The sequence below is a fragment of the Branchiostoma lanceolatum genome, chromosome 3 (assembly GCF_035083965.1).
Source record: "Branchiostoma lanceolatum isolate klBraLanc5 chromosome 3, klBraLanc5.hap2, whole genome shotgun sequence".
Lineage (NCBI taxonomy): Eukaryota > Metazoa > Chordata > Leptocardii > Amphioxiformes > Branchiostomatidae > Branchiostoma > Branchiostoma lanceolatum.
The window spans coordinates 20,073,468-20,098,361 of NC_089724.1; the positions used below are offsets into that span (position 1 = coordinate 20,073,468).

Here is a 24,894-nt window from a genome sequence, read left to right on the forward strand (position 1 = left end):
CGCGGGCCGGAATAACTCTTACTCGGCGGTTTTTCCGACCAGGTTGTCGATTGAATGTGGCCCCGTGATAAATTTGCCCCATTGTTGTTGTCATCGCGATGTGATATCGCGAGAAATCGATCATCCACGGGGAGACCTTTGACACCTGCCGTGCACTTTCACTGTGGGCAGATGATGTGGTGGGGAGGGGGGCAGTGTTAACCGCCAAGGGGAATGGAGAGGGTGATATGGAAATGTAATACCGGCAGATAACCTGGATTAATGTACAAAGGTTGAACTGATCAATAGTTTGGACATTTAACTCTGTATACCTGGGAGGTAAAGTATCGTGATGGTTTGATTTGTAGTCTAACAGTGTAATGATGGCGTAACATAAAAAAGAGGTACTGAGCAATTTCATTAACTGGAAATTACAAATAAATGTATATATAACGGACTTAATCCAGAAGAATGCACAAACACCACATCACCATAACAGACCACAGCAAACTTCCTTTTAAGAAAACTCACCAGAACCGTTATTTTCAAAGTTACTTTTGTACAGAATATCTAAAAAAACACGCCAAGAGATGTCTACGGCCATCGTTTCACAATGTCCCCTTGCGATATTTGGAAGATCAGCAGTCACACATGTTTGTGAGAGTATTGCCTTTTTCATTCCCATTCCTTATCCTATAGCACGGTGTATATGATTGACGACTCAATTACAACTTATAAACGTCTTCAGAGTTTTTGATGGCTGTAGTTTTTATTGGATGTTTTTGTTGCTCATAACTATGGTCCTCAATACTTTGCTGTCAAGTAGTCCATGGACTGTTAATCCTACAAGAAACGCCTTCAAGAATTTCAAAGACGTTATTATGGTTTGACGCGGTGATAACATATTTTACCGCAGCATCTTTAGTTGTATTGGGGGGAATAAAAGCTATTGCATGCGAGCCAGAACACCCAACATTATTGGATACATAAAACATTGTTACCACTTCTTACATAGGGTAGCTTTGTGGGTTGACTTCTGGAGCCTTTGGAAGAAATCTGTGGTGGCCAGATCACTGAATTCATGATAGATGGGAGAGATGGAGTATAGATATTTTATTGGCATTGAGCCGGCGAGGACGAGAAGGTTCGTGATCGGCTCAACCTAGTAGATATGAGGTGAGAGAGTTAGAGGTGAGAGCTCGGCTCTAGTACACATGAAGGATATCAGGAAGTTGTGAAGATTGGCAAAGCTCTTGACAATGGCCGAAGACTGAAGTTTTCCTTCTGTCAAATAAATAATGTTCCTTTCCAGAATGCTATGAAAGATGGGAAGGTCTGGAGAGACACGGGTACCTGCCGAAATAATGCTGACGACGATAACGAGAAATGATGCATGTGTAACTTTATTCAAGCCAGGTTGTTATGTCGACGTCCCAGGTGGGGCATCGTCAACAGCGATAGCAACAATAACACTATGAATCTACAGGTACTATTTTCTACACAGTACATGTAACACTGCAAAGGGTAAGTCCTTATCACCCCGCCTAATAATATCATGTATTTCCTGTTCATTCTTCTCATTAAAAGATACGTGGCCTATAGCCGCACCCAAGTTAGTGTACATATTACATTATGGAATCTGCAGCTGCAGTATGAGATTCCCTCCCCAGCCCTCAGCGACGTGAAGAAAGCAGATCGGTAATCGCGTGTTATACATCACTCGTTACAAGACTCCCTAATAAACTTCACGCCTGATACCTCGCCTCTGGGATCAAGATTCGCATCATATCGCGATCAGCAAAAAGCCAGGACATTAACGGCTTAATTACGTCGACACGAGTGAAAAATGAACCCTTCCTGTGCGCCAATGCAGACATTACGGATGAGTAATTCGTCTCATAAAGAGATCATATCAACTCCCAGAGTCTTATTATTTCCTTAAGCTCCTATAGCCCGTTCTCAGTAGCGGAGATCAGAGTGCTTTTGGTTGCGGATTGCAGGCACTAGAGGAGTGGGTGTTTACGATCCTTGTTAATGATTATGAAACTAGCAACAACAAAACACGATGGAAACAACAAGAGGGGGAGGTTGAATTGGATATGTCGGATGAGAGGGTGGAGTACAATGAATGAATGAATGAAAACTTTATTACCGTGTCTTGCGCCATTTTGCGCCCAGGCCGTGCGGGCTTATAAGACACCGTATACGTTACATTAATTGCATGAACAAGAGATCAGGAGTACAGAGATAAACATAAACGGCTAAAAGCAGAATATGCACAGGGTGGAGTAAATAAATATATAACATACAAAAGGTGGATGAACATAAGTATCAACTCAGGCCGGATAATCATAAATGTCAATAAACAGGAAATTCGCAAACAGGAGCATATGTACTGTACATAAATGTGTAAATCAAATAAAATATAACAGAAAGAAGCACAAACAGTAACATTATGTGGTAGATTACAATTACACTTGGTGGCTTTTAGGACATAACCGTAGTTTAAAGCCGTCAAACATTTGCATTGTGTGCGTAGATATTTCTTTTAGCTCTCACGGTGAGAAGATGTGTGGTATCAAGTTATGCAATGTGGTGGATGTTTGTATGTTTTATAGGTGCGAGTAGGGGTGACGCCAAAGTTGCGTTGCGCAGTGAAGAGCTCAATATGGGAATTTCAAGTGCCAATATAAATCCTTGAAAATCCTTCTTTTCGTTGAAAATGTTGACCCAATCTGAAAATTGTTTGGGTTAAAAGGAACAGGTACCCTACCTGTTCCTTGTAACCCAAACAATTTTCAGATTTCCAACCTTGGTCAAAAATTCTTTAGTTTACCAGTTTAGTTGGCGCAAGGACAAATGTATTTTGTTGGCTACTGTACAACAGATATCTGGGGTCAAAGGTAAGGCTTGTTTACTACTGTCAGCGTTTACCGGAGTTTGATCTGTTTTCTTTGCATGGTTTTCAAATAGACCCTTTTTACTTTCTGGTGAAGATGAATTTTTAAGATTGAAATTTGGGTTAGTACTTTTATGAACCCCTGATTCAGTGTATTTCAACATGGTATGCTTTCCTATGGGCAGCTCTAACTTTGATGTCAGCCTAGTAGTGAGATCTGATTTTTAATTTAGGGATGGGATGCGGTAAAGCTCATATTTGCATACAGCGTTAATCTAAAGGATAATCAGTCTACCTTACCAGCAGACCGACAGTCCATAGTCCACACTGGGTGGATTAAACGTTACAACATTTATAGACTTTAACGTTTGTAATGTCGCCGACGTCGACATTTGTTCGAGACAGCACTGATGTATTCGGAACGAGACAAGGAAACAAAGAAATGTTTACTTCGGTTAAAAGAAAGCGGTTATCGGTACATCAGTAAGTGGTCTTAAAGATGCTCAATGCTTCTACATGTCATGGAACAGTGTTACAGCGTCATCTAGTGATCTGAAGGTAAAGTGCATCGTCGAAATAGTTGGTGAGTAAAGATTCCCCCAAATTCCCAATAAGTTAGTCCAGTGTCGTCTGTAAGTTGTATGAATAGAAATTCCTAAAAGAAAGCAAACCGACCAGGCTTGGGAAAAAAACTTGGCACGATGAAATCCCACGGTCATTAAATGGCGGATATGCCACCATTGTTACCCAGGGTACGGGCCCTTATGGGTGAGGAAGTTCTTATGCTGTACATCTATAGCGTCATCAGTTCAGTTCGACCTAATCACACTGAGGGTAAATGTCGTGCTGTAAATGGATAATGTTGAAGTATACAGCCGAAATAGAGTCGAGGAATCAGTGCTGAACAACTCGATACTCAGCAATGGCTCCATTGGTCCACGAAGACAGGCGCAATTAAATGGTAATGAAACCGAATTTATTGACTCACGAGGTTTTGTTTAGTCTGTGATATTGCATAATCACGATATGGTCATTATTTCGCTTCATCTTTGAAATATGTGTAGTTTTATCATAGCGAATAAAACCCCCGTCATCTGCAAGATCGTATCGCTGTGATTTAAACCTCCTGATTGTTTAAGTGTCTACATGCATGAAATACCATTGCTTGTCGCTAGGAGGCGGTTCACAATGGTCCAGTGGCGATCAGAGCGATCAGACCTCCGCCGATGAGAGTATTTTTCAGGAACGTTCGTGATTGCTCAAGAAGATGTTGATAAAGAATTGAAGACCAAGAGAGGATGCATACGAATGATTCATAAAGATAAACATACAAATTCTGTGATTTAAACTATTGTTCCAACTCTTCCGAAATATAACATCGAAGAAACCAACATTCAAAACTTTGGGAGATTTTCGGACATTTCGGTCTTCAGGTAATGGATCTGTTGGTGTTGACGACTAGAGGTGAGTAAGGAGGATTGTATATTTATTTATTTTCGCAATGATTTCATTTCGCGGTAGAAGGGAAAGGTGCTCGAGGTTCTCATAGTGTAATAAGTTCGCGCCTGAAACATTAAGCCCACTCGCAATTTCGAGTACGCATGCGCAGTGTCAAAGGTAAAGGCTTCTGAGACGTAAACAAAACCCGTCTGGGCATTGTTATGTAAATGGCGACAATGCCGAGACGAGAACTGCTTACACGCTAGGGCTTTCACTTTTCACACTAGTACTGCACATGCGTACTCGAACTTCAAGTGGGCTTATTGTGTAGTACAGTAATATTTTGGAAACGCATATTTGCAGAATTCTCGGAGGAGATCTAGAGGTCACCACAAACTTAAAACAACGCGAACATTTCACGATATACGGTGGTTCATTCTGGCCATATGTTGACCAAGCGAGTACAAGAAATGTAACATTGCAGCGCCCTCATAACATTATGTCCAATCCTCTTTTGAACACTAGTAGGTATCAAGTATTCACAATAGGTAATCATACATTATCTTGTGTTAAACTTTTCAGGTGGAGGAGGGTGTGTGTGTGTGTGTGTGTGTGTGACTATTTCTAAATAATCATATCATTCCAACACATTAAAGTCATAAGTCAACATCGCACGATGCATAGTGTGAACAAGCCCGGCCAGTTCATGAGTGCTGTAATGTAAGTAAGGTTTCTCCGACAGTTCACGACACAGCACAGTTGTAGAATGTTGTCAAGTAAAGCTTGATCAGATTCCGGAAGGGGAGGGGGGTGCTTTTGTTCACGCCATTTGTCTTGAACAAAGCACAATGATAATGTCGTAAATGTATTTTTTTATTCTCCATTCTTCCGGGATGATATCAAGTTTTAACAAACAAATTAACAAGCATAATTTTCAAAACATACCTCAAGCCTTGTGTTCTCTTTCACAGAATCCAAGAAATCGGTTCTCTTCCGCACTCAAATCTGGCGGGGTCTAAAATAAGCAGGTGATTCGAATTCCCAAAATTCTTAGCGTCATGAATTACTAATCACTCGTAGCCCCCATACGGCTTCAAGATGCATTGCACAAGACGACCTCATATGTGCACGATAAAAGTAAGAATAGTACACTTATCTTTATTCTGTCAATTCAAGTGCGTCAGATTTTAAGACACTCAATGCCACAGATAGATTTGACTATATATTTAGATACAACAGCTCACACAGTGTTAAAATAGGCAAATATATAAAATATTGTTTTGTTATTAGAAAAAATTATGATACTCAAAATTAGCCCAACTTGAATCATGTAAAACCTAAGATAGTCATTTTGTTGTAGTGAATAGTTTTATTCCATACTTATGTCTTCTTCTGGACACTTTTAATACGACCAAAACCGTATTGCATTTTCACCAGGCAATTTCTAAACCATGCTAACATTGACTTCAGCTTTGTAACGTTTAAGTTGGTATCTTTTCTACAAACCTCACAAGAACTTATATCACAGGTGTTCGTCAGCATGACAACGCCCTAGGCCGTTACCTCCAGACGGATCCGTTCTGTTGAGACGTCATCGTCCTCTGCTGACGTCACCCTCTCCCCTTGACCTTGACAGGGACATGGTTCTGCTGGTTCTACGGATAACGCCAGAAACAAGATGGCGACCCAGTATGTGGACAGAACAGCCACTCTCCTATGGACCGGGTACGGATCCCCCGGTACGCGGAATGCGAAAATGGACAAGATAGAGTCGGAGATGGCGAACAGTACAGCACCTGTAGCACGGGACAAGATAAGGACATGAGACAGCTTCTTCTTTTCTATTTCTGCAATCAGTAAACATAATTTTCTGAACGGATCATTATTAATCCATCAGCAGCAAAAGGAGTATGAGATTAATATTTTCCATGGAAGTCAATATCATGTGTTGATGCTGGATAAGCGTAAGAGTTACTCAGTGCGTTTTAACTGTCATCTCCAGGTAGATCCTTACCTATTGCCGCAATGATCTGAGTCCACTTCACCCCGGACGCCTCGTAGCACTGTCCATCCGGGTCAGCAGATTCACTGTTTCCCAAGTCCACACACTTCGCACATCTCTCATCCCTGCAGCACCCGAGACAACACCTGATCTCAACCCTGGAGAAGGATCTCCACCCCATCCCTGCAATCACCAGAGCGTAGAGCAAGACGAAAAAGTACATGGCCCCGTTCAGACCGGGCGCGAGGACACCGTACAGGATGATACCAGCTATGAGGAAAGGAATGGTGAGGAAGAGGCGGAGGGGGGTGCAGCGGAACGCAGCCATGAACACACAGTGTGCGACTCCAAACACGGCCATTCCTGTAAGAGATGCAACGGTTCACTGACTTTTTAAAATCAAAGTCAGTACATGCCATTAATGTTGTGCAATTGGAAATGTATATGTATGTATGTATCTATCTATAGATACACATTATACTAGTAGTATTATTGCGCCGGGACCCACAACAACATGACGTGTTAGATTCATAAAATGCGAAGCACATATTTGTCTCGAAAAATGCATCATCTGACCTGCTAGGAAAAAGGCGTCGTGGTGGTGGTCCCAGGCGATGACCCCGTCCGCCACTCCGCACAAGAACGTGGCCGCGAACATGAGACGGTCGTACAGCCGCCCGCCACAGAACACTGCGGGAGAGAGCAACTCATATCGCAACTCTTCACAAGACATGATAGGGAAGACTAGCCTGAGTGTCATCCTGTTTCAGTTCCAGGCTCTACCTTCACAAATTGAAGGTAGAGTCTGGAACTGAAACAGGATCCGATGACACTCAGGCTAAGGGAAGACTCATCAAGTAAAGAAAGCATACTTCACACCAGTTGATAAAAACGGGCACAATGCGGAAAGAACCGTTCAGCAGGAAATTTCAGCACTGGAAATAGTACAACTTGGCTAATTCTATGGTTTATGTGGTGGTTCCATTTCTTGTCCATGTGGCCATCTCTCGCAGTAGATAGATTATTTTCACAACACTTTAACATCAGATCAGACCGTGTCGGTGACGTACCTTTTCCATGAAGGCCCAGGAAAAGTACCAGGCACATGGCAGGAAGCATCTTGACGACTGTGGCCTCTGCTGAAGGTGGTTTGTCAGGCAGCAACAGCGCGAAGTACAGGATAAACGTGATGATGAAGGGCAGCAGTTTTAACAACGTCAGCATCTGTTACACGAGAAACAATACCAGGTGAAGTTTGTGTAGAAATGAATACACATATTTACGTACCTGTAATTATAGGCCACTCTGACTTGGCACTCCAAAACACATGACAGCGTTCGAAAAATAAGAGACGAGCAAAATAAACAACAACCAACAAGCCGAATTTTGAAATTTAAGTGATCACAAAAGTTGAATTAGACAAACAGAACATACTAATAGTATGACCGGTTCAGTGTCTCGTTTCAGCCAAGTTTGTATTCAAATGTCAACTTTACGAAAAAAAAATCGATACCCTTTCGTGCCTTTTTTGTCGTGAACTTCAATCTTAGAGCTTTAATCGTGTCCCTTTTGCCTTTAAATCTATGAGTATGTACACTTAGGATGGCGCGGTCATGCGTTGGTGGGTGAAATAATAAACAAGCTTAAGGGTCCAATGTTACCATGACAATAGCTTCAACAGACAGATGAAGTCAATATTTGCTTCCGTTGTACCTTGAGCGAAAGGAGAAAACAAACAGGTCGGGTATCCGATATACCCAGACTTTTGTTTGTCACTGGTAGGCCCCCTCCTTGAGTTTGGTCAATCAACCTGTCTACTTTTAAATCTATTACACTGTGACCTGAGGGCATTCATTGCCCCTAAAAATCACAACAGAGCGTCTGGTTGCGTCGATGTCTGTAAACTACTTTCGCCAGACACTCCTTCATGAATGCAATGAAACAATCCAATAAACCCGTTCCTAAAAACTTTCGGAAGAACAAGCTTAAGGTACAGCTGAAGGGTGGCTGAGGAGTTTTGGGATGTTATTAAAAAGAACCCTTTATAAACCTTCCTCAACCTTAATTTTTTTAGGTAGTTCCTTATAGCAAGGTGATAATTTATGCAAATTAGTATGACGTCATGATTACGTCATGATTTTTTGAAAAAAGTATCTCCTTGGCTTGTACTTCGATGTTTATCAATATTACTTTGCAGGAATGTACATGATAGTAATATATCAAGGAGTATGTAATCCTATGTTTATATTTTGAAATGACGATTTTTGGCGATTTTTTGTTATTTTGTCATTTTATCCCGTTCACAAACCAACAAACCAACAAACCAACCAACCAACAGACAAACCAACAAACCAACACAAAATGTCCACTGCAGTATCGTAAGAACCCGCCAGAAGGCCCATCATCGAACTTGACCTTCGTTTTCCTGACCCCTACCAACCTACTAAATTTTATCACGATCCATCCAATGCCTCTCAAGTTCTCATGTTCACTAACAAACCAACAAACATAGAAGGTCCACTGCAGGAACCCACCAGAAGGCCCATTCTCGAACTTGACCTTCGTCTCCCCAACAGTAACTTACCTACCAAAAATCATGAACATCCATCCATGGTTTCAAGAGTTATGCCGCCTGCATCCACTGTCACTCTACTATAGCCAGACCGAAAATATAACCTTCTACCAAGAGACCACGTCTAGCGCGATATAATAGACGTTAAACAAGGACAACAACAACAACAACAACTGCCTATGGCGAAGGTAATTAAGCCAGTGTGGCCTTACTGCACAGTGTGTATGGACGAGGCAGTAAATGGTCATGAGAAGCTATGCTGCATTAGCCGGAGTGTCATCCTGTTCCAGGCTCTACCTTCACTGAAGAAGGTAGAGCCTGGAACTGAAACAGGATGACACTCCGGCTAATGCTGTATATAAACAGGATCAATCAGGTGACGCCCTGAGGACCTGTTACAGCACATACATTTGTAAAGGGCCAATTATGTATCCAGTCTGTCAGACGCCCCCCCCCCCCCCACCAGGACGATGCTTTGACTTCCAACTCCCATCCCAGTGAGTTTAAGTTATATCATATATCCGAAATACAAGCCTGTGTGAGCCCAATATAGATAGATTATCATAAGTGTATGCAACGTTACCCATGTGGCAAGAATTTGACCCACGTCTCACTGCTGTCCAAAATGTGGTGTATGTTTCTAGTTGGTCACAAAATACTAGTAACTGCGAGAAGAACCGGGGAGTAGGATTATCTACAACATCTGGTGCAGACAGAATGCAAACAGGTAATCAGTGGGTGACTCAGTAGTCATAACACACAGACTTACCACTAACTTAGCGTTCATTGTGGAGTCCGGTCGGGTGGCTCACCAACTCAGTAAATCACTCAGTAACTCTGACAGATTTCTTCTGCCAGCGTTCTTCCCTAAAATCTCACGTCTCATCAGCTCTGTGTGACGATGTGGTAAACAACGGTGATTTCTGACGCTCGGCTGCCCGATGTTTCTGACTTGCAACTGGAGTGGCGACTTCGTGAACCCTAATACACGACACCCGAGCTATCTTGTAGGCTCTCTGTGAAATAACTGGGCCGATAGTGTGAGCGACTAGTCATGCGTACATTGTAACCTGTGACCCTCGATCGTTTACGCACCAGCGATTTACGGTCTCAGGGGATTATAGACCTCTTTACCTTATGTATACAAATAACTTCCCCCAGGGAATAATGTAGTGTACACGGGAATGGTCCCCAAAACAACCCCCAGTAGGGAAGATGAAATTTGGAATATTCTGAAATACACGCCAGGGAGGATTAATTAGTCATCTCCATCAAACGATAGGAGAGAAACGTCGAAATACAAAGGGCGGAAGCAGGTACACCCTTGGTCTATATAGGAAAGAAAGAACGCAAACTGCACACTAAGTAGCTGCTTGGATACAAAGGCCGTCTCCACAACACTGACTCGATAACTGTACTTTGACTTGCATACGATAGGAGGCGTCGTTACACCACGGTTGATAGCGATGGTTCGTCTATTTTGGTTGAACCAATTACAACTGAAAGGGACCATTGCTATCGTTGTGTGGATCCTCTCACTATAGCGCACACAGAGCTAACAACAACTGGAACGTTTAACAACCTTTATATTGTTTGAATCGTACTGATCAGTCGCACATCTATGACATAATCTTACTTCTTTTGTAAAACGGAGACAAAAACACCGTACCAAAAACACTCAGTAGTGCCGCTACTTTTGTATTGTTGTATTATGACTTTTTCTATCATTAACAAGTGAGTAGTTATCATAGCCGGTTCTTTTCCACGCGGTTTGCTTCATCCACATATGGAAGTCTGCCTGCAATTTTTGTATGACTTGATAGGGGCTCTCCCAAGAGATGGTCACATAGGAAAACCTATCAAAACGCAAGGTAGCCATATGACTACCACTATGGTGGCAGCCATTGCCGAGGTTAGAATAGGTTTCTGCTTTACAAAAAAAACGTGGAAACTGTGGGTGGTTAGCTTTTCGTTTTCATTTTGTCGAAACACGTCCAAACCTGTGACTGCCCCCATGCGGGGCGACCCAACCCACTAGTAATTTTACGGTCCAATATTACCAACCAAACAGCAAAGGTGCAGACATTGACCTCTGGACCACAGTTCAAAACAATAGGAATTATATAGTACGGTGGGGGACATCTGCCATGTACCTGCTTCATGTGTAGATGACAGAATCAGGTATCTACCGGTCCCCCACCAGAGAAATCTGGGAAAATCTGATTGGTGATAACCTCAAGAATATCACTGATGATTTTATGTTTTCAAAATATTTCCGTCGTAGTTATTGGTACACAAACGTCCATCAAAGTCGCCACAGGTCTCACGTACACGTACGTAAATATCCTGACGTCCCATCCGTTCTCATGTATGGCTGTTATAATTTCTCATAAATGTGTCATGCGCAGTAACCTTGATCTGTTTCATCTCGCTTTGCCGCCCAAATATGGGCCCGGATTAGAGCCGTCTGTTCTCATCCCAAGAAATTCACTTTTCCCCTCATCAAAGTCAAATTGTGTCCCCTGGCATAGATCCTAGCGATAAACTCAGATTCGGTCCATCGGATTTCAATGGCTTTATTAATATTTACAAGGCGCTAAAAGGCTAACGGACTCAACTAGATGCTTTTAAAGGTCAGATGTTAGAAAAATATTGGCGATATTACTTTTGAAGTCCTGATGCGGACGGCGTTCACTTACAACACATTACATCCTAGGACAAAAGAAAATTCAATTTTCAATCCTACCTAGCATCTAATCCATACCACCGTACAATGTTTAAGGTTCATATTTATACAAAACCCGGAACAACATTTTAGCAGCAAGAAAGAAAATGGTCACCTGGCCGTCGTGAGGAGTACATGTATTTACTGAGGCATGTACGTTGCAGGTATTCGCCTCCGCATGCATGGTTTATTGGTTTGGTTTATTAAGATGCCCTTAAGCCCTTTTAGGCATGATGTACAATAGGTGTCTTCCAACAGGTAATTTTTCGACACGCTTGCCAACTCTTTTCCCCCGCACAAGGACCTGTCTTTTCAGGTTGACTATCCCGCTCGACGGGCGGCGGTTGGAATATCGATCTAGCTAGAGACAGACAGGTGCACGTTTTTTTTAAAGTTTTTTTTTTTAAATCAGAAAACAAGATACACATGGACATGGACATAGTGGCGCTAAACTCAAGTACATAGTCTTATTTTACAGCACCACAGAAAAACTAAATAAGAATAGACAGAGACAATAACAAACTTAAGCAAGTTTCTGAACAAACGTAACAGAAATAAAATAAGATATGACTGAGGTAAAGCATATCAAATTAACGATAGTAACAACGTAACTGAATAATTAAATACACAAAGTAATTGAAATATGAAGATACATAATACATACAACTGTACCGACCCTTGATTAATGTTATGGTAATATTCACAAATGATTCAAGGAGATTCCAAGTAGAAGTACCTAGAACCTCCCTGAATCATTTATAAAGTTTTGTGTCATCAGCATGATTTTGATATTGTAACTGGAGGGTATTGTAGGTGAACCTTTTAAAAGAACTGCTAGTTTTGTTTGAAAACAGAACGCACGTTGTGACGCGCTTTACCAGATACTGTGCCACCGATCAAAGCCTGGCGAACGAGGCTACTCATTGGTGCCCTCCTTATGGCATGTTTACCTCCGTTCAGTTGACGAAATTTCATGTCAAGGTAGCTATCCTCATTCTGAGCGCAAGGTAAGTATGACAAAAGCGAACCGTTTATCTACCCGCACTATATCTTCTGACGTCTTCAATCCTTCTTGTCAGTTCTCTTTGACCTGTGGGGCATGCAGGCATGAATATTCAGAGCAGTTTGATTAGAAATATAAAGATACATATAAAAGCCTTCCTGTTATAATTTCCAACTTGTTTCGCTGAGCAGTATTTGTAAACCATGAATCATAGTTGGTTTGATTGTACTTAACATGACAGCAGACATTCTTATATTTATATAATCAGTAACGTGAGATTAGTCAAATGTCTTCCAATCATTAATTAGCACATGCGGGACAAGATCTACTGCCAACTCCCCAGTAATGAAAAGGTCAGAAACATTATTCAATGTTTTCTTATTTCCGATGTGTAATTAGACGTCAGTTAGCACTCAGCTAAGATGGATGGTGAACACGGGAGGAGGTTTGTATGGTTGAATACCGATAGATATAAGTCATTTCTCCTCGTAAGCTTTCGCTGACATACACCCAGTCGTACAAACATATTTCTGTTCTTACCAACTTCACGGGCAGGTATGATTTGTGAACTATACGAAAGGGTCTTTTGCGCTCAAGCTCCCTGCAGCGCATTAAGGACGACATCTAGCGTTTGAGACCAAACCGCATCTACCAAGATTTGGTACACGAAAATAGGAAGGTCACACACGCTGTTTCCTCTCCGTTCCCCTTTTCTACGTTTCCTTTGAGTTCTTAAGTACGTATACCCTGTTCACGTAAAAAGACCATTTCCACAAAATTAACTTATTTGACATACATGCTAAAATCTACTTTTCCTACCTTTTTCATCGTGTGTATATGAATACTACATGTAGAATAGTCTTAAACGTCAACGTTGTGATTCTCCTTCTAATCCTGGGGCCAGGGAACGGATTCCGACCTTTTCAGAGCCGCATTTATGTAAATGAGATGACGTCATCCCCTGAGAATTCTGGCACGGTGGGCTGCAGAATTTCCGGAGGAAGCTGGTGCAGTTGGTACAAGCACGCCGTTCTTATAGAGGTGCGCTGAACATTTACGGATACACACTCTTCTGCAGCGACGTCTACGGTGAGTACTTGATTGGAGAAATAGCTCCTTGAAGATGATGTTAAAGAATAGCGGTTTTCGTTAATCGTGCCTATTTTGTCTTTTACATATAAATCTAATGAGTATAAAATTACTAGAGTGCAAAATGACTAAAGGTGAAAAAAAGTCGTTCTTCCTCTGTGTGAGTGTTGTATATGCTGAAAAATGCGCTCAATTTCCCCTGAGTGCAAGCTAGCTTTTTTGGTTAATAACGAATGAGATTTGATTCTCGGAAGCTCGTCCGTGGGATCAGATTCAATGATGTACTGTGAAATTCATGGTGACTCTGACCTCGCACGTTCTACATCAACGTAGCGGCGGGCACACGCACAATGGTCCGCTTAAAGCGTCATGTAAATGACTGGCGGGTGAGAAGAACATATTTTGTCCGTCTTTTTTTGTGTATCATACATAAATTATAATTCAAATGTAAGAAAATTCTATGAGAAAGGTACGATCCACAATGACTTGTATTTCCGTTCAGTCTGTTTACGATGATGTGCGCCTTAGCAAGGTGCGTCCGAACAGCTCAAAAGATTTGCTATGGTTGTAAGAGTCTAAATGTCTGGCGTATCCCCTACATGGTTGTTCCCAAACCTTTTGTCATTTAATGTTTATTTACACATCTTTTGTTCCGCTCGAGTGCCTTTCACCTGCTCGTCCCGAGATGACTGCTTTTGTCCGGAGCGCTCGCACCCTTTGAAACAACAATAACTTCAATACGTACAAATACTGCAGTACAGCAGCACAGAGGGTTCCAATCAGGCAAAACAAGCCGTCTCTATTTATCTTATATCATTGTAATGTTTCGACAGCTGGCTTTAACAGATAGACTGTGACTAATGCGGGAGAAACGCTTAGTTTGCATGGTTAGCCTTCAATGGTGGGACAGTCACCGAGGAAGCGATTCAAATCCACCATACGACTCTCCGAGTCTGTATCTTGAAATATTTCACTGTAGTCTCTTGTGAGGGCTTCTATGGCCTGGTCGATGGAAGTCCCCTTTAAATCTTTATTTGCAAGCTTCACTGTATGTTTTTAGTTGAAATGTTTCCATAGATCCTTATCAAAGCTGAATGGTACGACAAAGTCCTAATCATGACAATGACCTGAATGGAAAGCTGTCTATGAGTGACACTGTAGTATAGTCAGGCCTTGCTTTGCAATATTGTTAATAACCTCCCAATATATAGCGTCAATTTGTTTCATGTGTTGAAACGTTGTAAACCGGTTATGTAGGTTTACTTAATACAGGAGGATATACATGTAATTCTATTTTTGGATGCCAACAAAATATTGCACTTTCGTCCTTACTTACTCCCCCATTTGTTTGGTAATGTTTGTCTCCAAGCGAATAGAGATTCTAAGCATTGGATACAGCTGCAGCAGTAGATTTGAAAAAAAAAATCAAATGATGATATCGCCATCGTCGCATGTCACGCTCTGCCTGGTTCAAATTGTATTGTCTACGGCTCGTGTGCAACAATGTAATAACGACGGGTTTCTCTGGCACATAAGATGGCTTTCTATCCATCCAATTTCGGACACAGAGGGGGTGGACTTACTACAATAATCGGCGAGTGGTTTTCTGTGGGTGAGCAGTTGTTTTCCTGTCATCTGAAGCATCTGGGACAGTCACAGACGTAATAGCGCAATGCATTAAGTTGACCTTTCCCATTGCACTCGTCATAGAGGTGCACGTAGAATTTTCCATGGTTTTGGAGATGATTATATCAACGAACCGTAAAATGGTTGCACTATGCAGTTATCAACAATACATCGGTGGTTAGAGGAAAGACATGCTGTGTGATCCGGAAGAAGTTAGCTTTTCTGTAATTAGATATACAGTGGAAGTCATGTACTGAATGCTTTGGAAACTGTATAGAATTCCGAAACACCAAACCATTTACCATTCACTAACTAGTATTTCTAAAAACAAGGCATAATTGTATGGCCCATTGTCGCATAATCTCCAAATCCATGTATCGATTTCAAAGATCCAGTTTCGAAGATATGTCGTTTCTGTGTTTCAAAATTATGAAAATTTCAATCGCACCCTTGCTCGGAGAGTGAGAAGTCTTTCATTTACCCCCGCCCTGCCAAACTTACTTCCCGCTTTGCCTCCTCCTGGAAAATTGCAGAAGGAACCTTTACTGCTTGTATATTTGCCGAGCAAACTGGCGTTTTACGGGAGGAGCAATGAAAAGAATCAGACTGACATTTTGATTGGCGGTGATATATCCCAAGGTCAAATCTTGCCTTCGGGTGAGAGTGAAATGACGATTTAATGGGGGCCGCGCAGATTCCAAGCGCGGGGATAGATTAAGTTCTGAGGTCTCATGTCGCTGAAACAGAATAACGTCAACGTCATCAGCAGGTAGCGATGTCTGAGGGAGCACATGATTGTGTGGACCTGGGGAGGGGCAGGAATATTCCGCATACTCAAAAGAAAATTAAAATACACCGAGCGGGAAATATCGTCTTTCATCGGAATGCAACTCTCAAGTCGATAGTGCTGCGTCGCGAACAATCGCTCAACTTCGACTAAGAAATATGAGCAAGTCTTTTTATATACGGGAAATTTGTACATTCGTAAGGTCTTGCGTATCAGACCCCTTAAGGATGAAAATCACGTGGGCTGTAACGGAGAAGCTTAGATCCATCATTCCGTCTGGATTTGTTTCCAAAAACCAAGGTGCCTCTCTCACATGAACTTCTAAGCAGTCCACAATACACGTACATTGGCTAGAAATAACTGTACTTAGTAGATGTAATTTTCCTGAGGATTTACAGAACCGGACCTGTCCCATGACTATCGTTACTACAAAACGGTACCCAAGTATATACTTAAAGGTAGGCAGACATTAAGGGTGATCACCTGCGGTCATATCGATCGGAGAAATTACTCCTCTTCTTTACAGAGATTGGGACTCAGGTTAGAATTGTGCCTTCGTTTATCACATCAATACAAAAAAAATCCCGACAGATGTTCATGACTATTTGCGTTTATCAATATCATATACACAGAGCTGATATTCATACTAGACATTAAGTTTGCGTATATTTTACAGGAGAACTGCATTGCTATATCATCACATAACCACAGCAGAGCTATAACGAGACTCAAATTATAATCGTGCTTAGGTATCAAGATGAAACAATCAATTGCTACTTATACAAATGAAACGCGTGTGTGCGCATACTCCCGACATGATATCTGCACACGGTGCCATTATTCTAGCCTCCGGGTGGAAAGTGCATTATTTCTGTTATGTTAATGCGGTGCCAAGATGGATGTTCTGCAGTGCATCAGAGTATTTTCAGGTGAAAGCCTTTCTGTTTCTGAGTGGAAATGGGATTTTTAATGGCCGGTTTGTCATCAGGCGCTTTCCCAGGAGTGAAACATAATAGCTCCAGCCTACGGCGCGCTTCTCCCTGTACAGCCCCGTTCCCCGGAGAATACTCGTGTTTGTGTTTGCGACGTAACGCAATCCTGTCGTTTTGACGAATGACTACAACTTCCAATCGCCCTTAGAACAGCAGTAGGCAAGGAAGAAAAGTACCGGATAACTACGGAGGATGCAGTGATGAAGAATGTATTTCTGTATTTCCAGACTCCATGGCGACAAAAGATGAATCTCTCTTTCACACCCTCATTTTATTAAGTCGTCCTTGGTCTTCAAAGTTCTCAGTTATTCTTGCAACTACGGTGACAGCGGAGTATTTTGCGTATGGCAATGAAGACTGAATGCTTCACACAGGGAGAAACGCTATCAGAGGACCGGCGCCATGAATAGTATCTAGTTGAAGTTGAACTTGTTTTGCCAGGACGTTGTCTGCAGCTGGTTTAACAGTATTTGACATCGATTTCTTATCTTGCCTCTTGTCATACATACATGATAACAGCACCGACGGAAGGCCCAACTTGCGCAATCCTGGCCTGCTAGTCAGAATACCAAATTGTGTCCAACAAATCTCCGAGGACTAGATAAAAAGGCGTTCAGTGTGCGGGTGAAATGAATCACTTAGTATGGCTCTTAATGGTTTTACTAACGGCGGCTGACCAGATAGTTTTACATCATTTGCACAGGCTTTGATAACGTATTCTCGAAAAAAAACCCTCTTGATCAAATAAACAAATCTATTGATCTTCTCTACTGACCTTGGATCACACGGATGTTTTTTCCATTGTCTGAAATTTGTGCTTAGGCAAGATATAACGGTACAATTGTCATCATACGTTGATGAAGGTTAGACATCCAGGTAATAAGATACGCCAAAAATAATTACTCAAGCAACTGGATAAGATTTTGAAACAGTCAGACGTTTCAGACAGTATCCACTGTCTTTCGTCAGTGACTAACGATAGGACTGAGAACACCAGCTTTATACCAAAACTCTGAATGGATATGTTAATGAGGTAAAGACAATTTAGGATGTCTTGAAGTAGTCTTCAACATGTACATTGGGGAGACAAGTCGACCACTAAAAGAAAGGTACAAGGAACATTGCAGAAAGAGCGCTAACCGCTACTCCTCTGCCATTTACCACCATCTAAAACACAACCAGGGACACTCATTCAATTTCGAATCCACGGACATCCTAGATCGTGAAGAACGCTGGTTCGAACGGGGAATTAGAGAAGCAATATATGAGAGGATGTACAACCCCGCCCTCAACAGGAAAGGGGGTCTACGCGTTCAACTTTCAGGCACCTGGGATAATGCACTGCCCACCACCCACCACCCCCGGACAAGCAACATTTAGTTACTATACTAGAACAACAGTAGCTAATTGAACTATTGGCATAACTTTGTCTTGAATTAATCTTCTTTTTGAAGACTACTTCAAGACATCCTAAATTGTCTTTACCTCATTAACATATCCATTCAGAGTTTTGGTATAAAGCTGGTGTTCTCAGTCCTATCGTTAGTCACTGACGAAAGACAGTGGATACTGTCTGAAACGTCTGACTGTTTCAAAATCTTATCCAGTTGCTTGAGTAATTATTTTTGGCGAATTGTCATCATATTTCTCGGTAAAATTAAAAACAAATTGCTAGTACTATCTTGACTGCCTCGTTGACACCTCCGAAATTTTGTTTTTTAGTTTCTTCATCCCTCTAGTATGGTGTAATTACACAGCCTATTTGAGCACAAACCACCTCCACCTGTCTCCGGATATACCGTTCAACATCCCCTCCTGTATCTGACTCAGGTCCCCTCAGAACCAAGTCGTAAAACGGCAACATTTTCAGGGCTATTGCTTTTCAGAGCCAAACCTATCACCCCGCGGAATGTTTGCCATTTAGAGTGCATCCTGTCCTAAGTAAGTTACGCCATTTTCTGACAGTTTCCAAGGCTTGATGAACGGCTTGGTACGCCGTAAAACATGCGGCCCATTACCTCCCCTCACCGCTGTGCAGAATTCTACATACAGAGAGCTGCCTTTAACATGGAGATTATAGGGGTGTGAATTCCGCAGAGCGAGTACTGCCTGCTCCGCTTAACCCATTTCCCCCGGCCTCTGTACTGCATGTAATATATCGTGGGGGCAGCGGAGTCTATCGGTATGTGCACAAAAGGGAAATAAACATGAACTACATGATTAGATTGAAACTTACATTACTTGCCGAGGACTGATTCATCATGTGATATCTGAGACTGTATCAACCTTTGTCAGTTAGAAATCAATGCAAACTGGCTACGTGTAGTTTCATTCAGATACATTCATTTCTCACATTCTGATCGTTTCATCAATTCTGTAACTACCCATCTTCCACTATGTTATGCAGTTTCAGAATGCAATATTGTGATTGTCTTTAACGACTTCATATATTTGCCATTTCCAGGTTTGAACTGAATTGTACTCTACGCATTATCGTATGGCTGTCCTGCTCTCTTGTTTCGAGGACCCCCCCCCCCCATAATGTTATGAGAGAGCCTGTTCAATCAATTGCATTGATAAATGTGCTCATGTTGGGTGTTACATCGTGCCGTCTATACCAGGCGTTATTGGTGATCTGGACAGCCCCATGTACAATACCTGCAGGGCAGCCCTCGGGTCCAGGACTACATCACGAGTTCTCTGTGACGACCATGATTGATAACCTTTCACAATTCAGAACAAGCTAATCCCTTGAATTATGGGTAATGAGGCCGACCCCTGACCTTCAGGAGCGGTGCGGTGATGGAGTACTTGGCCCACCAGAGACATTTGTAAACGTGGTGTAATGAGAACCTACGAGCACCTCTCTCGTATTAGCTCTATCAGGCGAAACGAGAAAGCGGTGAAAATATAGTGGGATTTTGTGAACAAATCCAGCTCTTTTTGCTGACGATGTTTTGCGCATTAGGCCACACCAATTTAATTTGTTGGTTCTCGGATTTTTCAGGAAAAATATGATGCGACAGGGCGAAAAAAAAATGCCATTGCCATATTTGCATTCTTACAACATGCCCCAGCCACCTTATTCGTGGTCTGCGCACCAGAGTAGACAGATCCATCCTCCTGCGCACTTCCTCGTTGGAGACGTGCTGTTGCCATCTCACCCTCAGAATGACTCGTAACCACCTCTGATCAAGGACTTTTTTTGCCTCACTGTCATTTGCCAAGTTTCTGAGCCACAGCGTACTGTCGAAAGCACACACGAGTTGTATATTTGGATTTTTGTTCTGTTACTGTGTCAGCGTAATGTGTCTGTCCTTCCATACTCTTTTAAGTTTTGCAAAGTTTGCAGCTCTGAGCCCAATTCTTTTCTTTATTTCCACACTGACGTCATTTCCTTTGCTTGCTGTGGTAGGTAAACTGTGGTACTTCTTAGCCTCAATTCACATTTGTCTCTTTCTGTAACTGTTTTTTCGTTTTGCTGGACCTGAACATGAGGACCTGAATTCATTTCATTTCCTGTACTTATTTTTACAGGGAAATTATAAAACTGGAATTGGACCCGATTAAGCCAAACCAGCATTGCCCCTAGTCATTGCAAGATTTCAGGCATATAGACCAATACTTATCAGACTTTTCACTCTAGCCTTCACAACTGTTGTGAATTCGTGATTTTAACCCATTCTCTTTACATTGCACTCTGGAAATTTGCTTCTTCTTTATTTTTCCCTTTAGCTAATGTAGCTTAACTTAACCGTTTGGGCGTACCTGCAGAAGTTTGTAAGTTACGTGTTGATGGCCGGGCAACTGTCACTCCAAATAAATCACTGGCCTTCCCTTGTAAGAGCCGAAGGGTGAACTGTAATAAAAAATCATTATAAATTCATCAGTAGTGAATAAACCAAGGCACGTATATGTGTGTGTAGTATATACGTACCTCCCGCGGCACGAAACAACTTCTAAATTCCGGACACCCGTAGCTGTAATGACCATCTCTAAGTAACATAACTGCAAATGACATCATGACTAGAACGAAATGATGCACCTTCAGAGTTCTTAAAGCACGCATGTGTATGTGCTGGAGGAGAATACAGAACACCGGAAACACCTGATGCCTGTGGTACTGCACTGTTGCCGCCCGCCATGGTTGTCGATACCCCACCATCATGTTGTTCACGTCGATTAAATGTCACCTCAGGGGAAAGCGAAAATATTGAAATAATGCTGACAAGCCCACATCGCCACCTTGAAACGCACTTAAAATTCTTCACGCATTAGAGCTCGTGCGGGGAGAATAGACGAGCTGGTCGATTTGCACATAAAGGTTTGAATCCACGCCTCCGGGCCCTGCTGCCCGGCTGCGACTCGCAGGCCGCCATTACCATCACACGTACCTGCCCGCAGGGTCGGGCAAAATGAGAGATTTCATTCCAGAAGTCACCGATAAGATGCTGTATAGATTACAAAACGTCCAAATTGTTCAGAAACAGAGTATGCATTACTTCAAATTACGAACAGCAAAGATACGACATACTTGTAGATTGGCATCCTATGCATATTCAGAGTATTTGCACATCATACATTCACATAAAGCAACATTACTGCGCTGTCATAGTCCCATGCATGTTTGGCCAAACGTAATGTTATTATCAGAAGTTTTCTATATATGCAGCATAGGTACATCCTCCGTACACGTGTAAATGCATGAGTGTGTATATTGTGACGCAAAGAAAGTTCGAAAATGGTACCCTTTTCAGTTAGGCAAAGCCTAATAAGCACATTTTATGAGACAACAATGAATAGATCAAACGCACAATTCTCTTGTCATTACACTGTGGCACCTGAACTAAAACGGAACCGGTAACCAGCACAGAACACGCCCATTTGAATTGAAGAGAAATAACTTCGTGCCAGTAGATTTTTTTTTCTGTACAGCTATAGATTAGTCTATACTATATAACAATGAAAGCTCGTAGTTTTTCTTCAAGTCAGAATAATGGTAAAGAACTCCAGGCTATAATATCTAGTAATCAAACGACAGCTACTGCTGAAACAAATCTGTGACTGCAGTTTGACACTTATTCACTCAACTGTCAATTGAAACTGGAAACACACTTCCCAGGCTTTACAGGTTTTGAAGTGGAGGATAGTTGTCCAGCTGTTCACTGCTTCATGCAGAGGCTGTTGCAGTAGTGGCCTTTAGCATATACCATAATCTGATAAGGCGGTAATTTACTCTGCGGATTGATGGTAGGGCTTCAGAAGAGTCATGGGATATCATGGGATATCCCAACATAGCTCTGAGGTTTGAGTGTGTGAGGAAGATAAAAGTGGGCATATCTCGGTGTGGGACATTTATCATAATATCATGGGGTGGGGAGAAAAATGAATATTTGACTACACTTGAAAAAGAAAGTTTCTTTTCCGCTGTAGTCAAAGACCATTCTTCCTCACCCGTTACATTGCAATGTAAGAATTGGCAAATAGCTACGTATTCCAAATTGGAACAGGTACGATTAAAGACCACACGACAGCCACCCTTGCAGTGCTGTTATCCTTATTTTCCATCGGCCAAACGAAAAATAAGCCTGACATTTGTGCGAGCAACTGGGAAGATTGGGGATCCCAACTGCGACCTCCCAATATCTATTGCGGTAAATTGGAACACTTCCTTAGACGTCTTGAGTCCTCGCTGAATTCCCAAAGGCGTTCTTGATATCTCTAACAGACACACATCAGCCACGACACCTGATGGAATGGCAGCCTATCAGTGGCGTATACGGTACAATAAAACTACAATCTAAAGTTGTCTCTCTAATGTTCCTCCATAGGCATAGGTCTTCAAATAAATATTTTCACCGTTATCAAGAAGCCCACAGAAATGGCCAGTTTGTAGCGATAACGTTCACACGGTAACAAACTCACTGGGAATCGTTTTACGACGTCTTTATGTTCGTGAATTGATGAGGTGTACGGGACTGCATGGCAGGGCTATGTTCTAATGGGATAGAAGTGTGAACCATGCTAGCAGGGCGTAAGTTTTCGCGCTGTTGTTGTGGTAATGACACGGTGCATTTATATTAGTGTCTGAAACCATTGTTACCAGTACCACCGCAGGTTAAACCTTTTATAGCACAGTACAGTAGCGGAAGCCGATGAACTTGAATCACTAGATTTGCTCTCTTATGGGTACTAATGTCTTTTGAATTTGAAATTTAGAACCTCAAAATAGGCACGATATGGAGTAACAAAACTATACCTTTGATACGAATTGCTTCTAGGTCATTATCCTATCAATTCTCATTATCCTATCTACATGAACGTTACTTCCTTTTCAGAGGTCACTTCTTCTAGGAACCCTCTCCAGATCTGAATAACTTATTGTCCGTCGAGACTTTTGTCCTTGAAATGTTCTGCAAATAGAAACTGTTAAATTCAAATCACCATGTCGATTGGGAAATATACACGATGTCGACCGGGAAATAACCAATTTCTACTCACTCATCTATCCATATACCTGTTTTACCGCTCAGCAATTAACTATCGGTAGATGAATGGCATGCTTGATGCACGGCAGGGAGTGAGGGAAGAAATAACGTATGCCGAGAGTTGATGTGTACAGATGTATCAGTAACGAACGCTTCTATCCCTTTAGGAGATCCAGAGCGTCGCTATTTAAACAAGACCTTTTGAACCACTCAACCTTCGCTTTTATCAATTGAAGAACGCAGCCGTGGTAACAAAGTTTAGCTGCTGAGGATTATCAAATTAGAGATGATTTCCTCAATACCCGAGTGTAGGGCTTTTCATTTTCTGTCGGCATAGATCGCTTGTTATCTGATTATGACGCAGTTCTTTGGGACATGCGACGGGATGTTTTGTGGGCCTACTTTTATCAATCGACCAATGTATTAGCATAGAAACTCGTATTAAATGTCTGCAAAATCAAAACCCAAGCAAAGACAGCAAGGGGAAGGTGCCGTCCATGGTGCTGAATATCGTGCCGTTATTAGAGGCAGCTGTTGCACTCTTCAAGGAGACGAACAATGGCAGAGGAAAACCATGTGTACATCAATGTCAGTGCGAATGTGCGAAATTAAAGAACGCACAAATGCGATGAGAAAGCGTGATAAAACGTTCCACGCCGGAATCATTGCCTCCTTTGGAATTGCAGTCGTCTTTGAGTTAACGGATTCCTTCAGTCTAACAGCCAATATACCAACCCATACATAACACCCGGGAAGGCCGTTAGGACCTAGCCTCTGAAGAATCTGCCGTAATATTGACTATTCCTCTTGTGCGACCGCCCTGTCGCTATAATTGCAAAATGTCCCGCCGTGCCTTAGATGCTTGAGCAATGTGGAATAACAAGATTTCTCCACTAGCGTAAAACTACATGCACTTCCTATCACCGAGGGGTAGGCAGCATATCTTGGAAGGTATCGCGAGATTACGCGAGCGTGTTCCACGTACTGCGAACTCCGGCAAACCTGTTATTTTTATCAGCAACTAATGGAAAGACTATCACAGCACACAATCTCTAGATCTGGTCTCCAACGCCTACCTACATGCCACGGAAAGCAATTTGCTGGCAGACCCTTAATACCCCATCTCAGCTCTGACTCTGTCTCACCGACACTGTTGTATATAGATAGCGAATGCTCTGCCATACGTTACGACACTTCTGAACCGGCTTTGGTTCTAAAGCTATTCCCTAAGTTGTGCACTTTCGTTTCTACACGACAGGCGAGCAGTCGTGAGAGACATTGCACTTGATTTC

At 42.1% G+C, this 24,894-nt stretch overlaps 2 protein-coding genes across 5 annotated transcripts in view; one reads left to right on the forward strand and one right to left on the reverse strand.

Annotated features, from left to right (window-relative positions):
• Window positions 1-1,366: 1,366 nt before the first annotated feature.
• On the reverse strand, window positions 1,367-9,979 carry LOC136430914 (lysoplasmalogenase TMEM86A-like). 3 transcript variants are annotated; one of them, XR_010754949.1, is made up of 6 exons: window positions 9,662-9,978; window positions 7,391-7,544; window positions 6,897-7,010; window positions 6,333-6,683; window positions 5,264-6,114; window positions 1,367-5,151 (listed from the first exon to the last, which is right to left on the reverse strand). XR_010754949.1 is itself a non-coding variant. In XM_066422009.1 (5 exons), exons 1-5 carry the CDS (start codon window positions 9,677-9,679, stop codon window positions 5,870-5,872), a joined length of 789 nt encoding a protein of 262 aa, XP_066278106.1. In that variant the 5' UTR covers window positions 9,680-9,979; the 3' UTR covers window positions 2,109-5,869. The 3 variants fall into 3 exon arrangements, 2 of the variants coding, with proteins under 2 accessions (XP_066278106.1, XP_066278105.1); XM_066422009.1 differs by having other exon boundaries at window positions 2,109-6,114; window positions 6,333-6,590; window positions 9,662-9,979; XM_066422008.1 differs by having other exon boundaries at window positions 2,109-6,114.
• A 3,595-nt stretch (window positions 9,980-13,574) lies between these two features.
• Window positions 13,575-24,894, forward strand: part of LOC136430918 (mucin-2-like) — a 38,942-nt gene continuing 27,622 nt past the window's right edge. The window contains exon 1 of one of the 2 annotated variants that reach the window (XM_066422012.1): window positions 13,575-13,709. The gene's annotated coding sequence lies outside the window, so the exon portion shown is untranslated. The remainder of the gene's footprint in view (window positions 13,710-24,894) is intronic. The other variant, XM_066422014.1, reaches the window with a different exon arrangement.

What these genes read in the sequence shown, in the direction of transcription:
- LOC136430914 (XM_066422008.1), bottom strand. An exon ending in CGACGCCTTTTTCCTAGCAG is followed by an intron (nt 6,684 to 6,896) that starts GTCAGATGATGC and finishes CATCTCTTACAG; the next exon opens with GAATGGCCGTGTTTGGAGTC. An exon ending in TCAGATCATTGCGGCAATAG is followed by an intron (nt 6,115 to 6,332) that starts GTAAGGATCTAC and finishes CCCGTGCTACAG; the next exon opens with GTGCTGTACTGTTCGCCATC.